At 46.0% G+C, this 22841-nt stretch overlaps 1 protein-coding gene across 6 annotated transcripts in view; it reads right to left on the bottom strand.

The window, feature by feature from the left end:
* Positions 1-22841, bottom strand: part of STS (steroid sulfatase) — a 127796-nt gene that overhangs the window by 26580 nt on the left and 78375 nt on the right. For all 6 annotated transcript variants that reach the window (XM_041740106.1, XM_041740105.1, XM_041740107.1 and 3 more), the window contains one exon: positions 4779-4916. In XM_041740106.1, the coding sequence (XP_041596040.1) occupies positions 4779-4916 (138 nt within the window). The remainder of the gene's footprint in view (positions 1-4778; positions 4917-22841) is intronic.

Genomic DNA, 22841 nt, shown 5'->3' with positions numbered 1-22841 from the left:
ATGGTTATTTTTAACACATCCCTATTGCACATGTTAACTTGGATGCGGGATACCTCATCAGCCTCAGCACCTGAAATTCCTTGTTTACTCTTTCGTCTCCAGCAACACCGAGCTGCTTCTGTGCTCACTGTAAGCATCTCACTCCCACCTAAAATGAATTGCTCACTTTTCCTCTCCTCGCCAAGACTTACAAACATCAGCCTGCAAAAGGTCATCTGCCCCTGGGAGGCTCTCCCAAGTCCAGGTTGGGCTGACGACTTGTCACCGTCCATTCCTGAGCGTTCCCTTAGCAGTTCGTTATTCAGAAATTTTCTCTGTAGATCCACACGTCAACATCAGAATATGAGCTACAAGAGGTCAGAGACCCTAAACCTTGGCCTTTATGCCCAAGAAGCCAGCCCCATGTCTGGTATAATGTATGGAGTCAATACATGAGTGCTTATTGTCGGACATAACTGAACGAGGGCCCTCATAAATGAAGATACCACGCGATCTTCTTTCAAAGGCGAAAAGGCCACAGATGCCTCCCGGCACACTAAATCCCATACCAGCAAGGCCGGGCACCTGTGCCTACTCTGGGGAAGCTGAAGAAAACACCTGTCAAAATCTGAAGACAGAACCTGAACGTTAGAGCTCTGGTTAAACTGCCTTGATCCGAGTGGGCGTGTAGAATGAAGACGGCCTTTTCAGGACTCCTCCTCCTGTCTCATGTGAGCAGACCCGACACCTGCCCGGGGTCCAGTCACAGAAGCTGAGAGCCACAGTCTGTGCTTCCTGGAGACAGCTGAGGATTGCACGGAGACCCTAAACCCTCTGTTCCCCTAAAGCACTGATGCCTAATCCCCACTCTCAAATTAGCAACGTGCACAGTTTCAATATTTTAACAGCCCTGGTGAAATTTTTACACTTAACAGCTATAAGCGGTCACAGGCCAATGTAAACGTTATGGTATTTTGTTGTTCATTTATTTATCTTGCTCTTGGTGAAAATCCTAATACCTCAGTATGGGAACACTGTCAGGTTAACTAAACACGCTCGTGGAGCCCATGCTTCTTGAATTTTTATGTGCGAACACGGATTATTCCTTGGTAGACTAGTTGTATTAGGCTGACATGTGGTCAGTGGAACGAAAATTGATTTAGGAGGTTCTCAGAAGTAAATATTTCAGGAGCCGTGAGGATGAAGACACTGCCAAATTGCGACAAATTCACTAGAGTCATATTCAAAGTCCACGCCGGACCCTACTTCTATCTCTCCATTTCCTTTTATGCAACAGCCTTTTGACCGGCACAGTTTACCCACCTCTAGATCTAAACAAGAAATTCATGCTGCAAACACATTTCCTTTTTTTAAAAAAAATGAGAGACGGTATTAATGGTGTCACTATTCCCTCACCCCGGTAATCTTAAATCCTTGTTTTTTTCCAAATGAACACTACCGCAGGGATCTTCTGTCCCTGTGATTAAAAGGAAGATCGTGTGGAGTCCCGGATAAGGGTGATTTAACTGTAGCCATTCTATCACATTCACCCGCAGATTTCATTAGGGAAGCAGATTTGACTGGGTGACACGGCACAAGCACCAGCTTAGACGTGACACATCTATTCGAGAGGTTTTGATGGAGAGTAAAAATCATTAACTGCTCAGAAAAAGATGCTCTTTTTGATCAGGGAGTTTAAACAGCGTGATTCCTCTATGTGCCAGTGTGCTGGGAGTCTGCAGCTTTACAAAACGAGATGTGACATTGAGAAGAGTCTTGGGTCATTTCCTGCCGCTAGAAGGAAACCACATCTTTCTTTAGGGGCAGCGCATTTTAACGATGCTGCACCGTGAGCCTGATTTCAACTAAATCTGACAAAGGGATAATGCTCTGCAACAGAGTAGCGGCCGAGATATTAATACAGTGTCACACACTGGTGGTATTCCTAGCACTCAAGCAAAATAGTGAAACATCGCTAACACATCCAATATGTTTCTTTTAAAAAGGAAAATCACACGGTAGCTCCTGACATGCCGCTGGGACTGTAGGATGACCTCGGTTTGCGACCATCGTTTGGGACCCTTGACACGCTCTTTCTGACCCACACCGCTGATATCTTCGAGAGTCCACTGTCGAGGCAAAATGCTAACAGCACCTCCTCCTCTTGCTCATAAGGCACCCCGAGATCCCTCAGCAGGCGGTCATCTGGTCATGTCCCCGAACGAGGCCCCGCAGCACTCATAGGTGTGACTTTCTTAAATAACGTATCGCTTTGTAACCGCTTCCGTTACTGTGATTTACGAACGTGTCTGGTCGGCGGCTGCTGACCTACTTGGGGACGTCACAGGCCTTCAGCAGAAGAATAAATGAAAAGGTGACCGCGTGCATGCAATGCAACCTGTAACTCCGTCTTTAGAGACGTTGTCATCTCTACAATAAGATAAAAACAGCTCTCTCCGCACAGGCCATAACCTCCCTGAAATACAGCGGATACAACTAATCTGACTATATGGGACTGTAAGTTTTCTCCCTAGGCTAAAATAAGGCTGTAAGCAGAGGGAGGGCTGGCCGACAGGGCGGCTGCCCGGGACGGTTAACCCCACGCAGGTGACACGCTGGTTCCTTTGCCTGACCCGCGACAAACAGTATTCGTGTGCCCACCCCGCGAGGCAGCACATCCCTGGAGGGTCATCCGGGCCGCCGCGGGCCAGGAACCCTTCTGTCCTAGCTTCTGGGGAGCCAAAAGGGTAAGAAAGGTCCCTGCCCCGAGGTGCCCAGAAGTTACGAGCAGGCAGACATGCGTTGGAAGGTGTAAACCGAGGTCCAAGCTATGCCACCCTCGGGATAGAGAACGCGCTGCCCTCTCGGCCCCGCTGCCCTGTGACACGGTGTGACCCATGTGCTGCTTCTCAGTCCCAGCACTAACGTGGGGGAGTGTTGGTAGGGCATAAAGAGCTAGAGGCAGAGCAGGAGAGCAAGCAGGCACTGTGGCTGCCTGCTTCCAGCTGTGCCCACTTTGGAAACATTTCCGGGGCCCCCGGGGCCTCCAGGGGCTCTCCTTGCTGTATGCATCACTATGTCTTGTGCCTATAAATATTAAATTGCGTGGTCTAGGCTTCTGCTCCCACCCACTCACTCACCCACCCACCCACCCACCCACCGGTTGACCTTGAGTTTCATATTTATCGTATATTTATGAGACCATATTTTGTATTTATTTTTGCCTCAGGCCCAGGGCTCGATACACACCCCAATCAATATTTCTAAACCAGTTAACGGATGGAAATATCCCATTTATTATCCTTTCATATCTTTGGAGATAAGGTCGGATTCCCTGCAACCCTGGGAATCTCTGAAACATCCATATGAGAGACTATAAAGGGGCAATAAAGTACTTTATCACCTTATGCTAGGAAAATTTTAGAGTCACCTGCTTTTCTGTGTTTTATGCCTATCGTTGCCTTATGCAGGTGGCTCCCACCAGCTGGGACGCCATGGTTCACGATGGTCACCTCCACTCCTCCTGCCCCATGGTGCAAAAACCCACGCCCACTGCACATTTAGGTGGGTGGCCTAACCCTTAGCACTGATATGCCCCTTTGGCCCTCTCATCTAAGTCTCTGAAATGGGTCACATTCTATTATGATTAGTTACGTATGTCTTGTATTCACACTGCGTACGTGCTACGAGCAACCAGCGGTCAATCTACTTTTGATCATCTAATATCCTCAATGATTAGGCTGCTTGGTCATGGTGGTGGCTTTGCTGAGGCTGTGTCAGGAATGAAGCATGAGCCAAAAACATTGCTGCACACTGAGGTAGGCGGAATAACAGCCTCCCAAAGATGTGCACATCCTCATCCCCGAGAACCAGTGTCTATGGGACTATGCACACGGGATTAACAGCTCTGAAATGGGCAAATCTGGGTGGGGCAGATAAAATCATAGTAGTCCTTAGGGAGGCATATGTTAGAGTGAGTGGAGGACACAGGGTTACAGAAACAGAGGTCAGAGAGACAGAGGGAGGTCTGGAGAGTTTGCACTGTTGGCTTTAAAGATGCAAGAAGAGGTCATTAGCCAAAGAATGCAGGTGGCCTCCAGAAGCTGGAAAGACAAGGAAACCAATGCTTCCCCATAGCCTGCAGGAGGATGTAGCTGTGGTGTCACCCTGTTTTTATTTTTATTTTTATTATAAATTTTTTTTTTTTATTTATGATAGTCATACAGAGAGAAAGAGAGGCAGAGACACAGGCAGAGGGAGAAGCAGGCTCCATGCACCGGGAGCCTGATGTGGGATTCGATCCCGGGTCTCCAGGATCGCGCCCTGGGCCAAAGACAGGCGCCAAACCGCTGCGCCACCCAGGGATCCCTCACCCTGTTTTTAGACCAGTGTGAGACCCTTCTCAGAGTTTAGACCCCCAGAATAATATGTTAACAAACTGTGTTGATTGAAGCAGAAGTCGGTGTTATTTTGTTATAGCAGCAACAAGAAACTAATACATGTGGATTTACTGTTTTAACCAGCTATCCAATGTGAGGTTGCATTTACACTGGGTGAAAATGGCCTTATTCTAATATCTGCACATAGAATACATGCTTTTAATTTCCTCAGGAACCTAACAGAAATGACAACATGGTCATTCCCTGCTCAATGCCTGGGGCGCAGTGATGTCTTATATATCAGAAAGTGGCAGGAGGACAACATCAAAACTCAAAGGTCAAGGCCAAGGTGACCAACGGGTGAGCTGGGAGGCCAGAGCTTACTAATGTCGGCATTTCCCTGCTTCACAGATTCCTCACCTTTATAGATTCCATTACTTCCTCCATGAATTTCTCCTTTGGTGGTCACCTCTTCTACGTGTGCTCCTTGATCCGAGGTGAAGTAGACAAGGGTGTTATTAGCCAGTTTCAACTCATCTAGGACGTTCAGGATCTGCCCTGAAGGGGAGAAATGTTCAATTTTAATATAGGTCCGTATTTACAAAAGAAAGGGTGATCATTTGCTCTCCTCGACTTGTCATAAGATAGGAAAGAAATGGTCTCGTATGTCACAGCTTTCCCCACACTGATCCCAACAGGGGATGCAATGTAATCAGAAAGCCTAGAAGGTTTAGTCATTGAACCAAGTGTCATCTACAAGCATCCTTTGAAACTCTAGGCATCATGTAGTGATTCTGTACAGAGAGACACGAGAAGGCATTCTGGAAGAATCAGGCCCATAGATCATGAGCCACTTAGAGGAAGGCCCTATGGTCCTGAGGATATAGAGAAGCTTACCAGTTTCTCTTATTCAGTGCAAAACACCAAACCAGCGATGTTATTTAAAAAAAAAAAAAGATTCATGTATTTATTTGAGAGAGACAGAGAGAGAGCGCAAGCAGGTGGTGGGGACAGGGAGAGAGAAAATCCCAGCAGACTCCATGCTGAGCAGAGAGCCTGATGTGGCACTCAATCCGAGATCATGACCTGAGCCAAAACCAAGAGTCAGATGCTTAACCACCTGTGCCACCCAGGCGCCCTCGCTCTTCTTATGTGAACATGTCTACAAATATTTTACAATGAATGCCCTCTTTTAATACTTATAGTAGATACTAACAGATATAGTAGAGCTATCTGTTCTGAATAACAATCTTCGTTATTGTTTCCTTTTTCTTGTCCTTATCATATTCTCCATACTCAACACTGTATACCACCCCACATAGCAACATTTTAACATAATCCCAAGTTTTTTTAAAAAGATTTTTTATTTATTTACTCATGAGAGACACACAGAGAGAGAGAGAGACAGAGAGAGAGAGGGGCAGAGACACAGGCAGAGGGAGAAGCAGGCTCCATGCAGGAAGCCTGACATGGGACTCAATCCTGGGTCTCCAGGATCATGCCCTGGACTGAAGGAAGACGTGTTAACAGCTGAGCCACCCAGGCTGCCCCACAATCCCAGTTTCAACAAAGGAGTAAGAGTAACAGGTACCGTCTACTGAGCACTCTGCCTGCAAAGGAGTTTATTACACACTCTCTTATTTAGACCACACGGAACCCCATGAGTAAACAGGGTAGGCTTCGTTTCTCAGCTGGGAGCAACAGTGTAAGAATGGTCACCTGCTCAAACTCCCATATTAGGAAGTTGAAGGCCCAGGAAGTAAGGGTTAAACGTTATTCCAAATGCCATGCGTTTGGTGGACAGACTGAATGAGAATCACAGAGGAGTAAACAAGACATGGGGTGGTGGAACTAGATACATGCACTGAAATATTCCTGAACAAAACTGTACAATAACCGTTTGTCTTCAAATTAGTACGGGAAGAAAGAAAGAGAGGATGGAGGTACAGACCAAATAAGACTGGGCATGAGTTTGTGGCTGGTAATTGCACATCAACGACAAGTGCAATTTTATTGTGCTTTTCTGTCTACTTCGATTTATGCCTGAATTTTCCATTAGAAAAAAAAAATAGAAGTCGGTTGAAGACAGAAGAGGCTGAAATATAGACTGTCTGATTGGGAAGTTGTTGTCAGCTGTCAGATCAGAAGTAAATGACGGTTAATCCAGAAAAAAATACAATTTGTGATCTCCACAGAGACCCATATACTCGTATGCCGCTGGTTTAATTTCATCAGCTAAGGCGTACAGTTACACTCTGGTTGAAGTGCTAGGGTCTGACTCCGCTTTTCATGTTGGACTGCTAAGAGTTCTCAAGCCTCACCAGTCCTCAACTGACTTGTGCCCGACAAGCTAATAAGAAAGCCTGGGTGCTGCCCCCTGCAGCGCCTGTGGGAGGGAGATTCAAGCTATAGCAGCTTCCCCCTGAATGCTCCACCCAATTCCTGCCTCCTCCTACCATGAAAGGTCAGTCTCCTTTCCTGCTGCCCGCAAGCTATTTTCAGACCAGCCTGGGAGCTACTGTACTCCCCCTCAGAAAGCCTCATTATGTGAGTAATACACATTTTGCAGACTCTTGCTGTAGGTATGGCATCATTAGTTTGGACATGGGAACCCGATTTGGTGTGGGGTGGGAACCCACCTCATTATTGCAGGATAACCCCAGCAACTGACAATTTACAAGGATGCCAGGTATCCCTTGCAGCAGGAACGATATGTGGATATGGGAACATCCTACCAAGCACGTAAGTCACGTCCCAGTTGGGACAGGGCCTCTACTTTGGGGCTGCAACTTCACCAATGTGGTCCAGAAAAGGGGGAGTTGGGCTGCAGACTCAACCCTCCATGGAGGTGGCACAGATGATTTCCGGAGCAAAAGCAAAACCCAAGTCATTTGTTACAAGACATATTTTTGCTATTTGATTGCAAATGCCACCGGCTATGGTATGTTCAATCGTTCTCAGTTTTTTAACTCATATAATAAACATTCCAAGAAGCCACACCATATACATAAATGTCATACTCAGAACCAAGGAAAAAGATGCATGAGGGCCATTTTAGATTTGTCTCCCATGATAAATCATTATCAGGCAGACACTGATTGTGGTGTTACTCGGTACAGCAAAGCAAATCACCTGTGTGCTTGGGGATATTTGGCTCTAACACTAATTTCAGCTGTATCATTTTGAATATGGTAATTAGCTTAATGAGTTGAAATAGGGAGAAGAAATAAGACGATATAACCCGCACTTATACTTTGAAGGAAAAAATGCCCTTTTGACTCATACAAGTTCTAAGTAAAATGATACAGACTAAGCAGTTAGCAGACGATTGAAGGTTTTACTCCCTTGTGTTGTAATTAGTACTTTGCAATAGGGTGTGCAACCGTGCACCTTCACTTCAAATATAATTCACCTTTCATTTATTCAGAAGAAACTTTTTTTTTAATGTGCCATCCACGATGACTTTTGTGGACACAAGATCTGCACGCAAATATCTACGGCAGTTTTATTGATGATTGCCACAACCTTGGAAACAACCAAGGCGTCCCTTCAGGAGGTGATGGGATGAGGTATTAACACACCAGATAATGGAATGTTATCCACACTAATGAGAAACGAGCCATCCAGCCGTGAAAGACATGGGGGGAACTTGAGATGCATGTTGTCAAGTGGGAGAAGCCAATCTGAAAAGGTAGTTCCTATACGATTCCAACCAGATGATGTTCTGGAAAAGGCCGAGCTATGGAAATGGTAAACAGATCAGGGAACAGGCTGGGGCATGGCTGAGCACCCAAGCCCTCAGAGCCTCCTGGAGACCCGTCTTCTTTGTTCAAGCCAGCTGCAGCCCCTGCCTACCGATTCCCCAGCCGGCTCTTTCCATCTCCAGATGAGCCTGCAGGTGCACTTGCTACCCAGACTCCTTCTACTGAGATGCATGTTACGTCTTTCCCCATCTCAGCCTGCCACCCGCCCTGGGGATTTCCTCCAAATCCCGGCACTCCAAATGACCATGATAAGATACTCACTTAGTCCCCCTCAATTTTTCTCATTCGTTGCCTAGAGTCATGACTTCATCCTTTTGATCAAACGCTCCCCGTACAGCCAGGCTGGGATTGATACAAGGGAATCTAGCTGAGGCCGTTAGGCATGCACAAACTCTGGAATATTTGGCCAAATCTGTGCAGAAACTGTCAGGTTTCTGATTTCCTTTGAGTTCTTTCCTCCTTGGGAAAAAAAGCACTCTCTATCCCATACAGTTTAGGTCTTATGTCAGAATCTCATTTATAAGGCCTCAAGCCCATTAACTGTTTAAGTTTTCATAAGATTGATCCCAGGAAGGTCTAACCTATTTCTCTCCTAAAAATTCCGAACGGAAATCTCCCGAGAGAACAAATGCTGGTGTATTATTTCTTTTTTTTTTCTGCGCGGTACATCGCGAGTCAGAGGTCCACAAATATGATTTTTCCGGCAGGTTCTCAAGGTGTAATGATACCAATTCGTCCAGGATGATAGTTTCGAATTACCGACGGTGGGCTGCAGGAGAGCTTATAAATGAAATGTGTTCTTCCCAAAGCCTTCTCACATTGCTCCCTGAATGAAACAAATACAGGAAATAAGCCATTCCAAGAGCACTTTGTTATTTTAACTGTGGACAACAGAGGGGGCTTATCAAAAAGAAGAACTTCAGACTTTTGTCAGCGGAAAGGACACACCTTGGAAATGCAGAAACCTGGCCCCTTCCTTCTCCAGGTGTGAACGTGGCTTCCAGAGGAACCCTAGATCCAGCAGCGTCCCTTTGTTCCATTTATTCACTGCACAAACGAGTGTGAAACCACTGTTGGGAATCAGGCAGTGACCTTCCACGCAGGACACAGAAAACTTCCCAATGCACACGCCAGATTCCAGGTCTTGCCCCAGAGAGCAGCTCCCATGGAGAACTAAGTGCTCAGGCTCTGTCTCCTGGCTCCCAGTAGGAGCCAATTTGGTTCGAATCCTATTTTCCCAGCTTGCTCAGTGGCGTTTTTTGCTTCTATGTCCCAGATGATCATGTAAAATAGCGAACGTGTTGCCAGGAAGCACAAAGGAGGAGAACCGCATCCAACACAGCCCGGGACTGGCCACACTATGACGGCTCAATGCACCTTAGCTCTTAAAACGGAGTTTTAAAAAAATGGGCTTACCTAATTGAAGACTCGTGATTTCAGCTGCTTTGGCTTTCTCTTCCACAAGGTAGCTCAGCTCAGATGAAATACTGGAGAAAAAGCGCTGTGAACAAACTATTTTACCCTTTTGGAGGCATCGTGCTCATTAAGGAAAAAAATGGTCTCGAGCAGCCATACAACATGAATAATTAAAATTTCCACCTTCTCAACATGGCTCCAGGGAACATGAGGAAACCCTAAAGAGTCCCCATAAAACTACTGTAGTAAGTCTTTTATCTGATCAACAGGTTAATGGGACTCGATCGTCCCGCTGAGGTCAGAATCTGAAGATAAATGAGAGCACCTAATTGTAGCACCTGGTGGCGGCTAGGACTGCGCAATGGTTGGCGTCGTTCTAGAAAGCTAGCTTTAACCTGTGTCCTCGTGCTCTCCTGAACCTGTTCTTGGCTGGCACAGAGAAATCTGGCGGTCAGTGGCCGTAGAAAGACAATTCTTTGTTAGCTTATGTAAGATCAGAAGCACAGCCAGCATCCCATACGTCGGGACATGATCGGTCAATGTGCAAATAGATTTACTGTCTCCAACCGGAAGCAGTGCCCATCGAATGCAGGTAAACTTGACCTAGTACTTCCATCCAAAACAAATGGTCAAGGTTTCCAACACTTTGGGCCTCATCTTCTCCATGACATGGAGCTCAAGAGACCGCACAGATGAAGCATCTGAAGAACACCTATGGCTTACCTATAGTATAAAATCAACTTCAAAAACAAACAAACAAAAAACGTAAAAAAACAAACAAAAAAACAAAACAAAAAAAACAAACAAAAAACAATCGACTTCAAAAGCTTACCTATAAAAAACAGTATATGACCAAAAATAAAATTTCTGAGATTGGATTATTAATCTGCACTCCTTAACTCACCAGAGATACGAATATGGTGTGTTGGCTTTTGTGGACTGTGTGCGGGGCAGGGGTGGGGCGGGGGAGGACTCGATGTTTTTTCTTATGACCTATCACTTGTTAGTTGAGGGTATTTTTAGAGAGAAGCTAGCGAAATACTGTAACAGTTAAATAGAAGTTGTAGCATTTTGCCTTAGAATCAGATCTAACTTGGGTATTGCCTGAAATGCTGCCTGGGTCTCCATGACTCACATGGTGCCAGCACGTCGAGGTCCGAGGAGGTCCTGAAGGTGCAGGATGATTTCAGATACCGAGGAAATGGGAGCGAGCGGGTGAACTCGAGCCGGTGTTGTATACCCATGCCTGAGTGATGAGACAAGGCTGGCTCCTGTCTGTGCTACCAACGGGGCCAGAGAAAGGGGGCCCTCGCGTCATCCCCAGCAAGTGATGCTGCGGGCGAAGATGGAGGAGCCACGGAGCGATCCCTCTGGCGGCTTTTAATCCAAGGAGGATGCTCTCCCTGGCCACCGGTGAGATCTACACGGACGCATCCAATGCCAGATCTTGTCTGATTTCGATTCAATCTGATTCACCATATCCATTAAGTTGGGGATCACCCTTTAATTACCTCGCGGACTTTCACGTCTCCTAGGGTTACAAGAAGATTTCACTCCAGACATGTTTAGAAGACATGCCTACCCGTGTTGCAAAGAGCTTCGGCAAGGTAGGCCAACGTGAGACCAAGGCACTGGTTGGGCTGCTTCGGGCACGCACGTAGGTCTTTTGTTCTTCCTGCTTCTGGGTCATTGCCCACATAATCAAGACCTTCTATGCGGGACACAGGTTCCCTAGCACATTCATAGCACACGTCAGTGTTCTTCCAATTTTAATGAGTTGATTGATCACCCTGGGAACCACGCTAACAGGAAGCCTCCGATTCAGTATATCGGTGGGACTCGGAATTTCTAAAAAGCTCCTAAATGACACCAGTCCGAAGACCATACTTTTAGAAGAACGTGTATGTGTGACTGAACGTTAAATGAATGCCGATGCATCATAAAAGGACGTGCTTGGCATTTTATGGATTGCAAGAACTGCCAACAACAATGAGATTTGGGTACATTTTCAATTTAACACCTGACTTTTCCTCCCAGGAAATAAACTTAGTAACGTGGACTCAGGATGATCAGGGCAGCTCAGAAACGGAAAAGCCTTAGGATTTTAACGCTGCTTTTGCACAGGTGCCCCCTTCTCTGCCCGCGTTGCCGGCGCTTCTCGCTCCGGTTACTTCCTGCCTGAGCTCGCACCGTTTCCCGGAAACGCAGCCTTATTTTGAGCTGTACCTGGTTGTTGTGATAATGTTGTGATTCCCTCCATTAAACCTGTCCTTGCCCTCATCACAGTCGTCACGTGTGATTTATCCCCTGCACCTGCATCTGCTCCCACCATCTGGGGTGCCTTCACGGTTCTACTCCGCTATCTCCCCGGGTTAATAATAACCCGTGTTGCTGTTTTCTTTTCTTTTCTTTTTTTTTTTTTAATTTTTTCCCCAGGGTATCGCATTTGCTGGAAATGATCTGAATGATTCCAGCCAGTTCTCATTCTCAGAGAGCTCACCGGTGTTCTGCTGCATCGACGAGGCAAAGGCACGGTCGACGACGGTGTCGCTGCGTCCGTTCAGTGGAGTCACGCACGTCTGTGAGAGGAAACCCAAGGCCGGTGTGCCTGTGAGCCCAGAGGAGGCCACTCCGAGTGAGCGCCTGAGGTCACTGCTCCACGAGGGTGCTACGCAGTGCAGGTGCACGGGCTGACCTGGGCAGCCTCTGATGAGGGCTCCGCTCAAGGTGAAGCACACGGCCTTGCCCCTCTTGACCCAGCGATGCCATCGTCCTGCCTGCACTTTACCGACTGCTGCAAAATCAGCTTTGGGGATTCTGGGGAAGTCCTCTGCTCTACTGAACGGCCACCGGCTACCCGCTGAACCTGCCCTGGGGGGTCACCCAGGCTTTGCCATGGCATGCAAGCTTGCCCAGATGCCCCTGGGGCTGGGCCTCGGATCAAAGCCAACACGATGCTCCGGAAACACGGCAGCCAGGACTTCTCCTGCAACGTCTCACGGGAGGGGGCGCTGCCCTGAAACCCCTCTGTGAGCTGGGCTGTGTGCAGACAACGTGCAGAGCTGAAGGACAACTTTCAAGAAAACTAAACCTTTCAGAATTCTTATTTGTGATGCTCAACCACACCATCCACACTCACTTTTATTTTAGCACTAGGTTGTAGGTTGGTTGTTTTGTTTTGTTTTGTTTTGGGGGGGGGGAGGTGACACTGGGTTTCACCATCTATAAAAATGAAGGTGCAAAATTACAAATTATGTTTCCTTTCACTGATCCTGCACGTTAATCAGAGATTCAAGCCCTCCTAGGCTAATGCTGCACCACGCACCTCCTTATGGGGCCAGCTCAAGCTCTTAGGGGTAGCTCAACAGTTCCTACTGAGGCTCTGGGCCGACGGGCTCTTCTGGGGGGTGTGAGGTCCATCTCGAATATGAGGTAGAGCATCAATCATGACATTGAGAGAATACACAAGATGCTGTGAATTCATGTTTTTTTTCCATCACAGACCTTTTTCTCATCCGTGAGCTATTCCTAAAAGCTTGGGATCTATCTCCCCATCAAACCAACGCTTCACCCTGGAGTCACGCAGACATTGCAGGGGAGTTGCACCCAGGCAAACTGAAGGTCGCGTTGACTACGAGGCATCATATGCCCATTGCAAGAAAGATGTTTGACATATCTGGGAAATGATAATAATCATAGCAAGTAGTATTCGTGGAGCACTTTGGGCGTGCCAGGCACCAGGCTCCGTGCTCTAAACTCATGACTTCACAGAATCTGATTCATTAATCCCATTAATTCAAGCAGGTCGAAGGATCGACCCCTGCAGCGGGGCCATCGCACCTGATCTTCGGACGAGCCCTAACGGGGTCCTGACCTACAAGCAACAGGTGTTCAGATCTATTCCTGACCGGAATCCTGACCTCAGCTCTCAAATACACACATTGGTATTCAGCACAATCAGGTCTGAACACGGCTCTAACTCAACATCCTAAGTCCTGATACATCTCTTCTTTTCCTGCCAGGAAATATTTAAGGAGCAGATTAAATGTGTTAAACCGGTTAACCGAAGGCAGAGCAAGTACCACCCGCAACACTCCTGTACTGTCCACGTCGACATTCAGCTGCATATTTTCTGCATCTGGAGTCTTATTTCGAATAGAGGTGTCTTTACGGTATCAGAGGCCGACTCGGGAGCGTGGGATTTGGTGGCATCTTAGAGTCAAGGAGCTGGAAGTTACACCATCACGCGGGCCTTTCTCGTGGCCCATGTGCAGTAGAGGGGAGCGCACAGTCCACCGCCCGACTAATTCAGTGATACCTTTCCCTGCAGGCTCCGTGGCGGGGCTGCGGCATCCTGGCTGCTGGCAATCACACACCAAGCCACCCAACCTCCCCGAACCTCACTTTCTCACCTGTAAACGACACATCATAAAAATGCCTCCCGGCAAACTCATCCATCCGCGTAAAACATTTCAGTAAGTGACCAGAATATCACCAAATGATTTCACGGGTTAGCTGCCCTTGGCCGATCAAGGTTTCTCACTCGCCAGCTGGTGGCTGTGGCTATCATTCGTTTTATTAAAACGCACCCACATGTTTTATTAATCCTGTTTGAATTAATTGAGACTTGATTTCCTTGATAATGGATGATGTTATTTTCTTTATGAAAATGATTTATAAAACAGCGTTACAATCGATTCATTTTAATTCGAGATGTAAATTCAAGGTAAAATAATATCCGTCCAAGCCCGAGAACGTGAAATTAGGCTTTGGGCTCTCTAAAGACGGTAACGCTGCTACAGAGTTTATGAAACCCAGAGGTTAATGATTTATGAACTAAATTAATTTGGAGAACCAGAATCAATATTCTACACAATGCATTTCCAACTAAATATTACAGCAAAATGTTTGTTTGAATCACCAGACGTGCCTTGGTCCTGCTCTGGTCACCTCCCCCCACTAATGCTTCTCCATCCCCTACTCTGTAGTCTTTACACCTACGGGCTAAGGATGCAAAAACTCGTTTTTGCAGAAAATGGACTACTTTGTCACAATTTCGGTTTTACTGGAAACTCACATAGGAGCCAAAGAGAAGGGAAAACATGCATGGTGCACACTTTTCCTTTAGGCTTGCTGCCCCATCACTGGATTTTTCTGAAACGGTGATTTACATCAGGCTTTCCAGATGTGCACACCTGCAGCACACACATAAAATCAAGATCCGCTTAAGGGACAATTAAAAACGCATTGTTGAAGATAAGGGTGACTCTGTAAGAGCAAAGCAATGAAAAGGAAGACAGCCGAGAGCAGAGTCCAGGGCCGACCACAGCAACTGTGCAGCGTGTCCAACTGGTGGGCAAATGGGTCAGCTGGAGTCATGGAGGAACAGACAATAGGTAACTTTAATAGCGCCACGCACACAAGACAGGGGAAGCCGGGCGATTACAGGGTTCTGACTTCAAGTCCCCAGTGGCCATAAGGTGCCTGTGTCTTTAACCACACAGGAGTCCTCGTATTTGCTTGGTGTTAGGAATTCCAATCTTTACTCTTTAAAAATTACTGAGCCAGAAGCTTGATGGTCATGCTTGAGGGGCTCATGGCCAGTGGGCATGAGGGCCTCCACTCTCCAAAGCCAGAGGCTGCCCAAGGGCACAGATGTCTGATCTTGCCAGGCAGAGCTGACCTCCAGAGAGAGCCCATGGGACTTGCAGAGCTGACCTCCAAAGAGCTCATGGAAGTTGCAGGGCTGACTTCCAGAGGGCTCATGGGATTTGCAGAGCTGACCTCCAGAGAGAGCCCATGGGATTTGCAGAGCTGACCTCCAAAGAGCTCATGGGAGTTTCAGGGCTGACTTCCAGAGGGCTCATGGGATTTGCAGGGCTGACCCCCCAGAGGGCTCACGGGAGTTGCAGAGCTGACCCTTAGAGGGCTCATGGGAGTTGCAGAGCTGACCTCCAGAGAGCCCATGGAGTTTGCAGAGCTGACCTCCAGAGAGCCCATGCAATTTGCAGGGCAAATGCATTTGCCAATGGCATTTGCAGAGCTGACCATCCCAGACCTGGATGTCATGCTTCCTCCTAAAACAAGGGCAAGCCCTGTGACCTCTCCCATGGTTGCTCGCAGAGCAGAAAGACAAACCAATATCAAATAACAGGCAAATGGCATTTCAGACATTGAGCTTGAGAAGAGATGGCCCTGGCCAGTGACTTGCACTTCCAGTGCCACGGAGACCCGGGTAGCAGCAAAGTAAGAAGAGCCCACCTCCACATTAAGAAATACTTTAGGTGGGACTCTGAAGCAATTGCAGGGGGAGGGATAAAAGCTTCCTTCCAGGAGAATCAAGACCCAACTCCAGGAAATGGCCTTTCTGGGGACGGTCACCATGGCACATGCATGAAATGCAGAGTGAGGTCATGAAACACAAAGCCGTGGGCAAGAGCAAGGAGATCCCACCTGTGGAGCCACAACCAGCTAGGGGATTTCTGGGCTTTTGGTGAGACAGGCCGTACGTGTGCAGTATACTGCTCACAGTTCTGTGCAGGCATGCTCGTGCCAATCCACGAGTAGATGAGCACAGGCGCTCAAGCACGGGTCCTACCTTGAGCCTACTTTATACTGTTCTGGTCAAGGATTCCCTTTCTCTTCTCCCAATCCTAGACTGCAGCCCCTCCTTGGCCAACGGTGTACGAGCAACACTCGCTCCTCTCTCTCCAGGGTTTTGCAGAGAAGCATCCCCCTCCCGGGATGCCCTCCCAGAAGACCTCTGAGGATAAAAAGAAGAAGCATTGCTGAGATGGAAGCGTCCACTCCTCTTTGTGAATATGGTAATTCCTTCTGTTTCAAAATACATCGTAACGTCCTCTGACTTTTCTCTCCTTTGCTTGGCTGCCAGGCAGCATGAAACAAAACCACAATGTCAACCCGTGTCAACAAGGTGAAATGTTTTTTTTTTTTCTCGAACTCGGTCCTTGAAGCTTCACAAACCGTCAGAGAAGCTTATTGACTGCAGGCTTCCTTCTGCTGAAAGTACGGGCTTATTTACTTGCTAAAATTCAGATGCATAAATGCATTTATGAGACGGTTGTTACTGATGAAACTTGGCAGGAAACATACAGCCGTGCCGACAAAGGCATCTGACAGGCAATTGTACCTTCCATTGCGTAAAGTTAAAATACTTAAAATGCTGTAATTTGGTCATATTTGTTCTCTCCCGAGTATTGTCTTACTTCAGAATGAAAAAATATTATGACAACGGTGTTCTTTCGATAACCACTTGCTATGAACCAGAGATGTGAACGTGTGCAGAAGCTACACTTTGCCACAACCGACTCACCGGAGACTTTACAGGTGAATGTCACCGGGTATTTGCTTCACGACTTCAGGAGCTGGTAAAGGTCAGAAGCCAACGGGGGCACCTGCTGTTAGTGAGCTTAAATGAATGACATCGGGTGTGAGGCCCCAGTTAACTCCAGAAATGACAAACATTTGTTCCCATTCTTGCATCGACGGCGTCTGCGGTCCCCAGTGGATCTTTTTTGCATTGAGAAGGAGTCATTTTTGGAAATCTGATACTTTATAATCTGTCTTTACTTTTTTTTTTTTTTCCTATTGCTTGGGAGCAAATAGAACAGTGTACAGAGTCCTGCCATAAAGAAATGTTCCTTCCCAAATACTTGCAACCCTAAGTAAACACATGAGCCCTGAGCCATCATCATCTCCAACATAGAGCTCCGGCCGCCACGTTGAGAGACACGGCTCCAGTGGCTGAGCCCGGCCCTCAGCTCAGAACACAGACAGACTCTGGGTAGCAACCCGCAGACTCTGGGCAAACCTGATTTCCCACCCCACAAGGCTTCTTGGAGATGCAGCCCCAACAGACTGCAGGCAGACATTTATGCACCAGTGATCTCAGAGGAGAGTCCATGGAAAGGGGCCATTCAGTCCATTTTCTCACGGACAGATATCAAAGCAACAAAAGCTCACAAGACGCTAACCCATGAAACTGTGTTTTGGACATCTACGGCCACGTGCTTCCCATCTCCACCAAACAAGCACAGGGAAGTATACGGAGAGAAATGGCAAAGCAGAGACACATAATGACAGGAGTGAGTCGGTGGAAGGTGTGCGCGCGGCCATCGTGATATCAGCACGCTTTGTAGAGCTCTTCATGCATCCGGGAGCATGCTCCAAGACAGCCCAGCAACACAGGCAATGGTATGACCCCCATTTATGGATGAGGAAAGAGAGGCCCACTGAGAATGGTGACCTGCCCCAGCTTGGAAGATGGGGGGTGCTGGGAGTGCAGCTGAACCTCATGCATCTGGCCCCAAAGTCTACACCCTTCCCCAGCACCCCTACTGCCGCCAACATGCACAAGCCACATGTCATGGGGCCACCCTCTCCACTTAAGACCACATGGGGCATAGAGACGTGGTCTCGGGTCTGAATTCTGTTCCTGCAACGTAACTTGTTGAATATCCTGGAAACAAGGTGGGCATATGCTATTTCTGCCCCCCTCCCTATGCCTAACTCTCTTTGAAAGTGAAACAACAAATCCAGAAGAAATAAGATTCGAGACCATCAAGGGGAAGCAGAGCAGAGATCCCAGAAGCACACCTGGAGACTTGGGGTGCAGGTGGGATCGCCAATGAGGTCAGGATGCCACCTGGCATCAGCCACCTGGCTCCCTCCTTGCTGCCCAGGAGGAGGTTGGGGAGCAGAGCAGGAATGTCCCTTTGGGGGCATTTGGAGACAGCCTCTCCCCTACGTGGTCTCAAGGTTTTGTGCCCCTGGCCATGAGGAACAATAACACCCGAGAGGAACAGGTAGTTGCTGGGGGTGTGGACAGCCATCCCTGCACGCCCTAATATGCTTTAGCACCAAACCCACGGGTGACAACACAGGTATGAACCCATCACCAGCGCTCACTCACAGAGTAGACCTTGCCTGATGAATCATCTGGGGCTGCTCACTGTGGAACATGACCCCTGGACTACACCTACCCGAAACCAACAGCGATACTAACAACTAATGGCAACGGTCACACACACGTTCCTTCCCATAATTTAAGTATCTCACTGTAAAACAGGAGACCATAAACATATTTGGAAGAAACACGAGAGAAAAGGCACACAATTTGGTAGGTGAAGAGACCTTTTTCGAAGCACATCATGAATCCCCAAAGTCACAAAGGAATTTGTGACCACAAAAAGTCTATAAATAGAATACAAACACAAACAGGAAAACTCTGTAATATACAACAAACTATTAATATCTTTAATATGTAAAGAGCCCATTTAAATCAATAAGAATAAAGATGGACAATCCAACAGGAAAGAAGTCTAGGGATACAAAAATAAAGAGAGAAAGCACAACAGTGGATGAAAATGTATAGTTTCAACTGCAGGTGCAACAGGAAGTAAAACTGAAATAGTGAAATAGCATTTTTCACCTGAGAAATGTAAAAGTAAACATCTTTTCAGAATCGTAATATCTAGAGTTGTTGAGGTCGTGAAAAAATTAGCATTCGTACAAATCATCAATGAATGTCCCACCGTCCTGGGGGAAAATAAGATGTTTTAGAAAATATTTACTAATACTTAATTTTTAAAGATCCTTTGATTCAACATTTCAATTTCGGGAAACATTTCTTTCATGTATGTTCACACAAATTCAGAGTATTCACCTGTTCAAGCAGCACTGCTTGAAACAGAAAAACAAAGACGCAGTGGCAACCGAGCAGTCCCTCCCAGAGGTACGGTTCAGTACGCTGAAGTCTAAGAAACATGAAGTGGAAATCCAAATGCCACAATTGAAAAATATCCCAGAATTTACTTCTGTGAAACAAGGAAAACTGCAAAAACTGCGTGCAGAGTTTGCATAAAAAAATTACTCTTAATAATAAAAACCACGTCATAATATTATGACATAATATTGGCAACACAGAGGCAATGAAACCTATGTCTTAGGTCATCAGTGAGGCTGCCCATCGGGGGTAGGTCACCTGCGACACCTCCTTTCTCTCCCCTGTGTCTGTGTTCCTTGGTTTTGCTGGTGACTGATTGCTTTGCAATTAGCAAAACAATGAGACACAATGAGGAAAACTTTCAAATTAAACGAAAAATACAGATGGCAACGCCATCTTGCAAAGATGAGCTGTTGATGGATGGGTACCTCCAAGCTCTGCTCTTGAACTACGTGTACCCAGGACTCAGCTGTTGGCGTGTCCAGATGCAGGATAGCCCCTGCATGGCCGAAAACCACCCTGATGAAGAAGCACGGGAGGAAGCAAGACTCCAGTTCGGTCAGTGTCATCCCATGACTGCTGTGTCCTCCAAACCACGACGCACAAAGGGGTCCTCAGACATACATCTCAGAAAGCGACAATAATGGAAGATCTTGGCACCGGTGATCTTATTTTCATTTATCATAAATTCACTTGTTTTTTCTTCAAGGCTGGAAGTTGTATGAACCTAAATAAAAGGACATTCTAGGAACAACATCACACGTACGGTTTCGAGGAAGCCCTGTGTTTTGAACGTCTACAACAAGTGCTCCGACATGGCCTACTGAATTGTTTTGCAAGTGTCCTGAAGCTTCGTGTATACCTTTGCAGATCAAACATGTGATTTTTTTTATACCGTTTTTTGATTAAATCAGTCTGACAACCGTGAAGAGAGAAATTATATATACGTAAGTCTGTATTAGACATCCCTTTACAATTTATGGGTTCTCTCCACTTCTGAGACGTCTTCCTGAAGTTCCAACGACCTCGTTAATGTATGTCGCATGCAGGTAAACAGTGGTCTGGAAAGGAGAACTATTTCATTTCTCTCCTGCCTAGATCTGCTGGAATAAAAAATAAATCTGTCCATTAGGCAGAGGTAGTGTAATACCAGGTCCTGTCAAAAGTCCCTAGGAAGATACTGGGTGCCAGGCTCTATGTCATGATTATCTCGGTAAGAAGTGCTTGCGGAGACAAGACTAGAGGTCGTATTTTAGCTGATGCAGAGCCAAGGTGCCACTCTCAGCATATACCCAAGATTTGATAGTGTGGGATACACTGGGAGAGTTCCTTTTTTTTTTTAATTTTTTTTTTGGTTTTTTAAACATCAGTTTCCACTTTGGGGAATTAGCGTCACACTTAAGTTATTGAATTAAGCAGATTTTGCAAACTCTGCCAAAAAAAGTGTGCTATTTAGGATGCACTTGGAGAGAAACATTACGCCAAAGAACCCCATGTAAACACACACACACACACACACACACACACACACACACACACACACGAGGCTCCCAAGCAACTTCAAATCCTCTGAAAAATTCCAAAAGGGGATTTTCAATGAAGAGAAGCACCAGTGTGAAAATAAAATCCAATTTGTTGCTTGAGTTGAGTTTTAATAATTGTGTCATAGATGCCTTGGGATTCAGAAATAGCAAGTGCTGGATGAATATTTAAAATATACTTTGTAAGTTAACCGGGTGGTAGGTACGGCTGGTGGCAACGACTTGGAAGAGACCGGGAAGCCTTAGCTCTTCATCAGGTCATCCTGCGAGTAGGGGCTTAAGGAAATGAGCTGACCCTGCCGGATAAAGGGCAACAGATCGTTGTTGTTGTTGAATTAAAAAAAAAAAAAGGCCAAGAGAAATCTCTGCCCTTTTTAGCAATCAATATAATGTGGCATCTATCATCTTAACAGGTTTTGTGTGTCACTCATCATGTTACGCAAGATTTCTGGGGAGAGAAATTATTACTACTGTTATTATTATTATTATTTTAGAAATCATAATGCTCAATGCAACCAACTGCGTAGTGAACCAACACAGTACACTGGCACAACTAAGTCCCTCTTCCAGTATTTATCTTTTAATCAATTTCTTTGTATAAATTTCTTCTAAGCTAAGGGATTTTCTCTTTATTTTATGTGAACCATGCATGTGCTTTTAAAGTGGTTTGTCGCTGGTACTTTATCTTTTTTGACAACCGGAGATTTTAGATTTTATATACATCTATCAATCTTCTCATTTATTTCTTCACTTCTTAGAAAGAGCTTGCTCAAGGATATACTGGATAAATAAGGTCCAATTATACGTTCTTGCATTATTTTGTGGGTCAATTTCCCAAATTCAATCTGCATGCGGGATTCATTTAGATGAATGGGGAATAGCAGCATAGCACAGAACAAGATTAACATTGTAGGTGTCATACGCCACCTCAGTGAGCTTGGGTAGGTCACTCTAGTTTCCTAAACTACAGCTCCTCAAGAAACTGCTTTCTTTGTCTGTATTATCATCACTTCTTTTCTCTTCATCTTCATTATTTCCATCATTATCATCTTCATCATTTTTCATTCATCATCATTTTCTTCACCACAACCATCATCACCAACCCCATCATCATCACCATCAGCATTATCACCATCACCATCACCACCATCACCATCGCCATCATCACCAGCATCATCATGTTCATCACCAACCCCATCATCATCACCATCAGCATTATTACCATCACCATCGCCATCATCACCAACCCCATCATCATCACCAACCCCATCATCATCACCATCGGCAACATCAGCAAAATCATCACCATCATCACCAACCTCATCATCACCATCACCTCAATCATCATCATCATCACCCTCAGCCTGTTCTTCATCATCACCATCATCACTGTCATCATCACCATCACCATCATCAGCCTCATCTTATTCAAAATTATCACCTTCATCATCATCGTCACTGTCATCACCATCATTATTAACATTATCATCATTACTTCTGTGAAACTAGTAATATTTCATCTCCCTCATCTTCTTCAAAATCATCACCTTATCACCATCACCACCATCCTACTCTCCAAAATCATCAACACCTTCATCACTATCACCATCACTATCATCCTCATTATCATCAGCATCTTCATCATCACCATCACCTCCCATCATCACCGTCACCATCACTACCATGACCATCATCATCATCATCATCATTACAACCACCATCACTATCTCTTTTAAGTGCATGCAAAACACTTTCCACAGTGCCAGGGACCAGTAAGCTAATTATAATGTCTCCAAAAGTTTAATCATCCTAATGCAATTAACTATCATCTATTCTTAGCTGTCTGCCTTGGAAGGCCACCTTTACATTGACACGAGAGTCTCTTTCTGGGCTTCCTTCTCTTCTCCATCATTCTGTCTATTCTGGAGCCAGTGAGTCCTACCTGCATTTATTTGTATTTCAGCTCCACAGAGCACACTTTCAAACACAATGCAAATTAAAAACACATTTAAAAATT

This window comes from Vulpes lagopus, chromosome X, assembly GCF_018345385.1.
Source record: "Vulpes lagopus strain Blue_001 chromosome X, ASM1834538v1, whole genome shotgun sequence".
NCBI lineage: Eukaryota > Metazoa > Chordata > Mammalia > Carnivora > Canidae > Vulpes > Vulpes lagopus.
This window is presented reverse-complemented; position numbering and strand designations above follow the sequence as displayed.